Source organism: Chionomys nivalis, chromosome 26, assembly GCF_950005125.1.
Source record: "Chionomys nivalis chromosome 26, mChiNiv1.1, whole genome shotgun sequence".
NCBI lineage: Eukaryota > Metazoa > Chordata > Mammalia > Rodentia > Cricetidae > Chionomys > Chionomys nivalis.
The window spans coordinates 18,349,326-18,359,079 of NC_080111.1; the positions used below are offsets into that span (position 1 = coordinate 18,349,326).

The 9,754-nt window shown below is 41.1% G+C and overlaps 1 protein-coding gene across 1 annotated transcript in view; it reads left to right on the forward strand.

Annotated features, from left to right (window-relative positions):
• The window catches only part of Rsbn1l (round spermatid basic protein 1 like), a 46,438-nt gene extending 36,987 nt beyond the window's left edge, over positions 1-9,451 (forward strand). Inside the window, exons 6-8 of the mRNA XM_057758608.1 lie at positions 2,044-2,211; positions 5,706-5,814; positions 5,893-9,451. Of these exons, the coding sequence (XP_057614591.1) occupies positions 2,044-2,211; positions 5,706-5,814; positions 5,893-6,534 (919 nt within the window). The 3' untranslated portion in view covers positions 6,535-9,451. The remainder of the gene's footprint in view (positions 1-2,043; positions 2,212-5,705; positions 5,815-5,892) is intronic.
• The last annotated feature ends 303 nt before the right edge of the window (positions 9,452-9,754 follow it).

A 9,754-nucleotide genomic window follows, 5' to 3' on the forward strand; every position in this document is an offset into this window, starting at 1 on the left:
GGTAACAGTTGTAAAATTGTGTTTTATAGAGCTTATTCTCTTCTCTTTTTTGAAAGATTACTTAAAAAATTTTAATGATGTGTTTTTGTTTGTCTGTGGGTATGTGCATGTGTGGGTATGTTCATATATGTGCAGATGCCTGTGGAGGTCACAGGTGTTACACACCGCCCCCCGGGAGCTGGAGATACAGGTAGTTCTGAGCCATCCAACATGGGCTCTCGAAACTCTCCATGACCCTGGGTGTCCTGGAACTCTCTGTGTAGACCAGGGTGGCCCCACTATTGCTGTTTGTTGGTGATGGCTGTATTAGAACTTGAACCTGGGTTCTTCCATATACTAACTACGTTATTTTATTATATTTTCTTTTTTTTTTAATATTTATTTATTATGTATACAATATTCTGTCTGTGTTTATGTCTTCAGGCCAGAAGAGGGCACCAGAACCCATTACAGATGGTTGTGAGCCACCATGTGGTTGCTGGGAATTGAACTCAGGACCTTTGGAAGAGCAGGCCATGCTCTTAACCTCTGAGCCATCTCTCCAGCCCCTATTATATTTTCTTTTATTGTTTTCGAGACAGTATATTACTGTGGAGCTGGCCTTACTATGACTGTTCTGGAATTCACTATGTACATCAAGCTGAGTGTTTGTGCCATTCCACCTTGCATGTTTCAGTAACTGACTAAAGAACTTAGTCAGTCGGAAAACCTGTTGCCAGATGATATAGATACAAATTTTTAGATATGATTTACAAGGGTTCACTAGCCCCTCAAGGAATTTCTCTGTATTTCAAGGTTTAGAGCCCCTGATATATGTGATGCTTTCATGGCCTGGTGCTGTCCAAATAACCACAGTACTGCATGCTGCTTGTGTATTGAGGGGTTTGAGTGTGATGTCACTTGTCTGTTAGCCTCCCATGTTTCCAAACAGGTAGAATATTAATCACGAAGAGTCTGGTAAGACGTGTGCAGGAATGCAGGAGGAGCAGCAGGCAGTAGAGTGGGGTTACAGCGTGCAGGGATGCAGGAGCAGCAGGCAGTAGAGTGGGGTTACAGCGTGCAGGGATGCAGGAGCAGCAGGCAGTAGAGTGAGGTCACAGCATGCAGGGATGCAGGAGCAGCAGGCAGTAGAGTGGGGTTACAGCGTGCAGGGATGCAGGAGGAGCAGCAGGCAGTAGAGTGGGGTTACAGCGTGCAGGGATGCAGGAGGAGCAGCAGGCAGTAGAGTGGTCACAGCTAGTGGACAACTCACAGCATCAGGTGAGGAGGAGAGCGGCAGATGCAGACCATCTGGGATAGCAAAGGCGCTGCAGAGGAAGGGAGTGGAGATGCCTCTGCCGTGTGCGGTGTGCGAGGAGAGTGGGTAGCAGGTTCTTAGTGCTCGTGAGCAGAAGACGGGCAGGAGGGCCAGTGGAAGATGAAGACTTTCTTCCCCCTCTAGTAAACTGTTTCGTGGACCCACTGCCTGTCGTCGTCGTTGTTAACCTGGGGGGGGGGGTCTTTTTTGATAATTTATTTTTCTCTTTCTTTGAAATTCTCCTAAGAGTAGCACCCTCCTCTGTACTGTAGTCTCAGTGCTTAGACAGCACCTGGCCTATGGCGTGTGTCGTGTGAATATTGAATTAATCTATTTAAAAAGTTATGTCAGTCAGGCAGTGGTGGCACACTTAGTCTCTGCACTTGTGAGGCAGAGGCAGGTGGATCTCTATGAGTTAGAGGCCAGCCTGGTCTACAGAGTCAATTCCAGGATCTCCAGAGCTGTTTGTTACACAGACTAACCCTGTCTCAAACCTCCCCCACGAAAAAACAAAGGAAAAAAGAAATGTGTTACTTCTAGAAGTATGTGTATTGTTAAGTGCCCCACACTCCAGGACTGCCACTTGTGGGAAAGGTATTTTCCAGAATTGACATATCTTATTTTTTGTTTGCCTTTATTCATTTTAAGAATTAAACATCTCCTTTTGTCTGAAATTATGTGATTATGAAATGTCTGGTAAGGAAACAAGCCTCAGTATTTAAATGCAAATCTCTTTTAATAAACAGGACTACCAATGAAATCAAAAACCTTCAGTATCTACCTCGAACCAGCGAGCCTCGGGAGATGCTGTTTGAAGACAGGACGAGGGCCCACGCTGACCACATAGGCCAAGGCTTTGAGCGACAGACCACAGCTGCCGTGGGGGTGCTGAAGGCTGTGCACTGTGGACAGCGGTACACAAGCTGCTTCCTCAGATTTATTCTGTGTCTGAATGATTCGCCTGAATCCCACGCATGCAGTGTCTGGTGGGGCAGAAGTGGACAGTTGGGGTTGTCACGTGGATGCTGGGGATGGGGTTGAGTCCTCTGGAAGAGCAGCCAGCGCTCTTAACTGCTCAACTCCAGCCCCACTATTGCTGTTTGTTGGCGATGGCTGTATTAGAACTTGAACCTGGGTTCTTCCATATACTAACTACGTTATTATATTTTCTTCCATATACTAACTACGTTATTATATTTTCTTTTACTGCTTTCGAGACAGTGTCTTACTGTGGAGCTGGCCTTACTATGACTGTTCTTGAATTCACAATGTTCATCAAGCTAGCCTCAAACTCACAAAGAATTAAAAGTGTATGCCATTTAAAACCTTTATTGGGCCATGAGATGGTGGTATAGACCTTTAGTCCGAGCACTGGGGAGGCAGGGTCAGGAGGCTCTCCATGAGTTTGAGGCCAGCCTGCTCTACAGAGAGGATTCCAGGACAGCCAGGGCTGTGGAGAGAAACTTTTGTTTTGAAAAACAAAACAAAAGCTGGGCAGTGGTGGCTCACGGCTTTAATCCCAGCACTTGGGAGGCAGAGGCAGGTGGATCTCTGTGAGTTCAAAGGTAGCCTGATCTACAAAGTGAGTACCAGGATAGGTTCCAAAGCTACAGAGAAATCCTGTCTTGAAAAACAAAAAAGAAAAAGAAAAAACAAAAACCCTGTATTGGAAATGTTCATAATTTCTTTTTGCTAGGGAAAATCGTTTATTTTCCTCTTACATTTGGATAGCATAATTGAATTGAATATTTAAATTGCTAGACTCTAATTTGAGTGGAATAATTTCCTTTTTAAAATGACTAATGGGGGAGAAATTCATGGTTAAAGGGAACTAGTTACACCCAGAGCTACTGTAAGCTCATTTACGAATATCTTTGTTTTGTTTTCTTGTATTACCCATGGGAGAACATTCATTATGTCGTGACCGTGGTGTTTGTTAGTGTGTCTGAGACTCGGTCCTCTTACTCTGCTTCTTTGAGACAGGTTCTCTTGTTCGGCTGCTGAGTGTGCAGGAAAGCTGCCTGCAAGCTTTCTGGGACTGGATTCTCTTGTTTTCGACTCCCATTTTGCCATCAGAACTCTGGGATTATAGTGCTCAGCTTGGCATGGTTGGGGCTCTGAACCCGGGTCCTCACACTTGCTTAGTGCTTTGCCTGTGGAGCCATCTCTCTAGCCCATAATTATACCCATAAAGTTGGGTATAATTTACATTCAATAAAACATGTACCAATTTTAAGCCTGCTCCTTGTTCTGACTAATTTATTTAGCTATGTACTACAACAGTCAAGTTGTAGAACATTTGTCTTGTAGTATTCTTGGTAGCTCAGCCATTTCTTTACCTCAAATACCCGGTCATCTGCTGCTTTCTGTCCTCAGTTAGTCTGCCAGCGTCAATGTCTAAGGAGCAGCAGAGAAGGGAGCGCTGATTTTAACTTACGGGGGTTTTAGAGGGCTAGACCATGGTTGCTTAGTCCAGTGCACTTAGAGAGAGCAGTTGTGTTTTCTGTCCATACCTTAATTTTCTTCTGTGTTTTATTGTCTTTGAAAAGTTTGCACTCCAGGAACTGGCTGCCCTCGTTTCTGTATGTAGTATCACCCGTGAGACTCTCTCATTGAACCTTAGGGATTTGACTATATTATGACTTAAATTTCTTTTTTTTTTTTTTTTTGAGATTGTATTTTTTGTTTGTTTGGTTGGTTTTTCGACACAGGGTTTCTCTGTGGCTTTGGAGCTTGTCCTGGAACCAGGCTGTAGCTTTTGTAGACCAGGCTGGCCTCAAACTCACAGAGATCCGCCTGTCTCTGCCCCCCCCCCCCCCACTGCTGGGATTAAAGGCGTGCTCCACCTGAGATTGTATTTTTAATGACAGCCTTTTTCTCATCTCTTTCCTCTTTCCAGACCCTCCCTTACATCACTTCCTGCTCTCCTTCAAATTCATGGTTCATCAGTTGTTAACTGTAGCCATGTATGTACTTGTATCTGTGTACACAGCTCCATATCTTTTATGGTTCTTTTATGTATGTTGCTTGGGCTGAGCGTTTGTCATTGGACAACCAATTAGTGTGCTTTGCCCCCGAGGGCCACCTCTCCCCCACCTTTCTACTTAGCAGCCTGCAGTTCTTTGTGGAAGGTTGAGGCCTCAAAGGCTTTCCCAGCATAGCCCTGGTCATCTGGCTCTTAGAATTCTGCCACCCCCTCTCTACAGTGTCCCCTGAGCCTTAGCTATGGGCGTGTTTTCTAGATGTGTTAGCTGAGACAGGGTTCCGTGACTGCACATTGATTGGTCCTAGTTTCCATCAGTTGTCTCAGTCAGGCTAGACTGTCAGGGTTTTCCTTGTGTATGGCGTTGGTTGGAATTTCACTTCAGAAATTTATTTTGAGCATCTTCTGTGAAAATGTAATTTTGTATTTCTAATTGAAGAATTTGGAAATTTTTCATAATTTATATAAGAAATGTAATGTCTCCAATGAAGAATGAGTATTTGTAATAGACATTTCTTAATTTATTGTTACTAAGACCCATTAATATGCTACAAAATAAAACTGCAAGAGTCCTTAGAAGTTATGTGCATCAGCATGGTTGTAGTATCTTTCCCATCTCACACTAGCTAGGCCCAAGCCTACTTAGTGTCCAGAGCTTTTGAGATTGGGTGTGTTCGGGTAGACAATATCTTTTATGGAACAAGAAAGTATTTCTTCTCTCTGTTTTTTTGTAGAGTGTCACTGTGTAATCCAGGTAGGCGCGAGCCACTTCTGCCCATACTTTTCATTATAAAATTAATGATATACTAAATGTACATATGAGATTCAGTGTGATATTTCAACACAGGTATACCCTATGTAACAGAGCAGAACACTGCTTTATCTGTTACTTCAACAACCACCACAGCCTCCACCATTTTTGTGTGGTGAGAATGAAGTTCTCTCTTCTGTCTGTTTTGCAGTATTTAATTAAATGTTAACCATAGTCACCCTCCTACACAACATTTCCAGTTATTCTTCCCTAACTCACTCTCTCCAGCCTGATAACTACCATTCTGTGCTTTGCCAAGCCCCCTTTAACTTACACATGGAAATGAGAACACGCAGTATATGTCTTTCTGTGTTTGCTTCAGCTTCTTTTATGCAGTATTTTATATTTTAATGCTTAAAGAAAAATTGAAGTGCATTAAAATGAGATGTTTAGTTTTGATGGTTTGTATAATTTACGGATAAGTCTGAGAGTAAAGACAGTTATTAGTCTGTTAGGTTGGAGCTCACGGCTAACCTTATTTTAACAGATGAAGTGGTTTTCTTTATTTGTAAGGTTTTGGTGTTGATCATAAACTAGTTTTGTTTGAATTTATTAAGGACTTAACAGAATGAAACATTAATGGAAGGTTCCTTTATTATCACCCTCCTTTACAGACCTGATCAACCCCGAATAACCAAAGATGTAATTTGTTTTCATGCAGAAGATTTCTTAGAAGTAGTTCAACGAATGCAGTTAGATTTACATGAACCTCCACTGTCCCAGGTAAAACCAAAACTACAAATAATCATTTTTCACTTAGATTTTGTTGTGCAAAAGTCTTACCTGTATTTTTTTTTTCAGTGTGTTCAGTGGGTTGATGATGCAAAACTTAATCAGCTGCGGAGAGAAGGCATTCGCTATGCCAGGATTCAGCTGTACGACAATGACATTTACTTCATTCCGAGGAATGTTGTTCATCAGTTCAAGACAGTCTCTGCTGTGTGCAGTTTGGCGTGGCATGTTCGACTTAAGTTATATCACGCAGAGGAGGACACTTGTCACAGTGCAGGCACTCATGAAACATGCATGTCATCAGGTCCTAAGTCATCCGTTCTCGAACCTCACACTGGCAACATCCTTTGTTCTGTGAACCAAACCTCATCAGACTCTGTGTTTTCAGACAAACTTCATTCTAAGTATGAATCACAACAGATTAAACATGAACCTATTGCACCTACAAGAACCAAGGAAGACCCTTTGAGAGTTAATATAGCTGAAAAGACTAGAACCCCGAATAGTACAGAAGGCAAGACTGTTAAGACGAAGTTGGATCATGTTCAGTTTTCAGGTTTTCAGATTGACATGGAGTCTAAATTTGAAGACAGTAACAAGGACTTCAAGGAAGAACTGTGTCCTGGAAGTCTCAATGATGTAGTTGATACACGGCAACAGAGTTCTGTGCATGCAAATCAAGACAAGAATGATGATGACAATTTGTGCTAAATTTGTACATGTGTTTAAAATTCCTTTTTAAAGATAATTTGTAATAATGATTCATGAGATCTGAAAGCGAGCCTAGGAATTGCTGTCGTTGGTTACAACGTAGTTTATGTAGCTTCGTAACATTCCGCAGTGCCTGTCCGTGACTGAATCCCGCGCACTAGGGCCCGCCGCACTGTCGCCATTGCCGGTCACATCAAAGGAGTCTGAGTTTTAGGTTCAAAATGGAGCTGACAAAAATCATATAAATATATTTTTTGTAATATGAGCCAGAATTCTTTTTTGACGATTTAAGGTTTTCCATAGAGCTTATTTATATCGACTTTTCCTTTCCTGTCAAGTGGGTCAGCACTGTAGTGTACATAGCTTTCAGAAGTCGTTAGTATGATCCATATTGAAATGTGAGCCACCTAATAAAGGTTCATAACAATGAATGCTTTTTGTTGAGTTTGCAGAAACAACCTGACAATTCAGTTTGCTTGATCTATGTCTCTGTTAATATATACCTGTGGGGGAGGAAATGGAGGAGAATGTATGTGCTCAAATCTAGTAAATATTTAAATTTCCCATATTGTACAAACCTTCAAAGAACCAGGATTCAGTTATGAAAGCATATACATATATATAATATATTGTGTGTTTGTGTGTGTGTACACACATGTGCGTGTATTTTGGGATGTATATATGTATATTGTTTGGCACAATTTTTTTTTTTTTTTTGGCACAATTTCTTAAATTGATGAATATATGAAAATTCCTAGTGCTACTTTCTGGATTATATCTTAAAATATTTATGTTCAACAATAAGAAAATAATTAATAGAGAGTTAGAAGTTGGGAGAAACTAAGTATGTTGATGGTTTTATCCCTTTAATTAATGAAGTTACGTGGCCAGATTCTTTAGCCCTAGTGTAATCCTCTTTTTCCGGGTGATAGAAATTTTCCGTACTAAAAGGCACCTGTATGTTTAATCATAGCTGAGTAAAAAACTGACATGCACAAAGTTGAATTATGGGTGATTAAAAGACTTCTTTTACATTTTTCCATGTTACAAAAACAAATTTTTAAACAGAGGCGATGATAGTGACTCAGCCGCCACATACAGATGTAACAGCACTGTCAGCTCATCTTTCTCAGGATGTCTCCCCGGCCTGCCAGGCCAGTGTCGGGCGTAGCCCCCTAGAGCTCTGGCGTGGCCACTGTGTCTGGGCGCGAGGTGAGTAGGGAAGTCTGCACAGCCTCAGTCTGCCCCACTTGGGTGTGTGTGTGGGGGGGGGGACGACGGAAGGAGCTCTTGCATTGCAAACGTTTTCCTTGTATTATTCTGGGTCCCTGTCTTGACTGACGACTTTCCGCCGGCTTTCCTGCGCTGCACTGCCTTTCGGGAGACTGCCGTTTCCATTCAGTGGGTTCCATTTTCACCACCCATGCTTTGTATGTGGTGAGACCAGAACCTTTGAGAATCAATGTTAGCAGCAGTGGGAAGTCTTATCTTCTGACTTACTAAGAAGATGGGCAATGAAATAGATCATCTTGGCTTACAGGAACTCAGCTTGTAGTGCGGACATTTCATGGAGCAGAGGAGTTCAAAGTCATGACAGTGTAAACAAGGGTTTATTTTATATGTAACTGGCTGTCTTTGACTGCACTTATAAGCCACTTTAAGCTGAATTTAGGGTTCTTCATCATCTTTCTGGGAAACAAATTCTTAATAAATGAGTGCTCAGACTAGGAAGGGGTACTGTTAAGACCTGGTTTTTCAATTAGGGGTGATATCTTTACCACGGTGTGTTTGTTCCCAGTCCCCTATAGTAGACACTCTGAGGCATACTGCAAGGAAACACTGTTAGGTTGTTCCCCAGATGGATGAGCCTTACGGTTTTCCCTTAAAGGAGTGCATGTTTCTTATGTAGCTCACAGTCAGTTACCCCATAATGTAAAGCTTTAGTTGATTGTCAAGTGCATACACCTCTGTGAAGGTGGGGTATGAATAACCAAGAGGCTCAAGAGTTCAAGATAAAGCCTTACAGACTTGAATCATGCTTATGCCCCTGGTCTTACGGGTTCCTTTTTAAAAATCCTCTTCAGATGCCATCTGAGAACTACCTTTGTTACACACAAATACCTATTTTAATACTGCATATTAGTGGTTTTTTAGTTCTCCATGTGAAATAAGATTTTTTTTTAATTTCCAATATCTTAGACCAGAACAATAAAGCACTTAAGATGCAGTTTTAATAAGGTCATATGCTATACAGAGTGATTGTTAATGTTATTAAATGATATCTAGACCTTCACTTAAAAACTTAGGTCTCTCTCTCTCTCTCTCTCTCTCTCTCTCTCTCTCTCTCTCACACACACACACACACACACACACACACACTTTCCCCTTCTTTTCCCATTTTATTAATGTCCTCTTAGCTAAGTCATATATATCCCATACTCAGGTTAGCTATCAAAAGAATTAAACATTTTTGATATTTAGTTGCAAATTTACATAAAGCCATATATTGATTGTCTGTTTCTTATGACAAGACTATCGACCTTAACGATCAGGTTGGTTTACACAGTACTGTGTATTGTGTGTATGTGTGCATTTCTGTATAAACTTGCTTGAAATAGGCTTCTTTCCGAAACGGGAGGGGTAGGCAATTGAGGAAAAATTTTCTTAGGTTAAATGTTTTAAGAAATTTAATTAATGTACTCAAAATAAGATTTTTTTTTTCTAAATTCAGTTCTATGGCAGGTAAGATTTTTTTTGTAAATAACAAATTAGCATTGTTTGGTAAACTCAGTTTTGGGGGGCGAAAGGGACAGTTTATTGGTATGTAAAGCACTTATTTACATTTAGGTACAGATTTGTTTTTGGCATTCGAGAGGCTATTTTCCTTGTCTTCCACCTTTCAATAAATAAGATTGATAACCACAGTCTTCTTACCTTTGTTTTGTAATTATTTTCTTAAATTTAACATTTTAGTCTCAGACTCTTTGCAAGTTCCTGTTTTTGTCTTCAGATGGTAAAATTCTGAAAGTGATCTTAACCTGAAAGTCTCCTTAATCTACCTCAAGGCAGTAATAAACATCACATTGCCCCAAGAGAGGGAACACCAAGGTCCTTTCGGATCTTCAGTTAGGTGTGGGTTCTGGAGTGCACAGTAAGTCTCTTATTGACCCGAATATCTCTTATTTCAGGACGAGGATGGGAGCACCATTCTTTTCAAGAT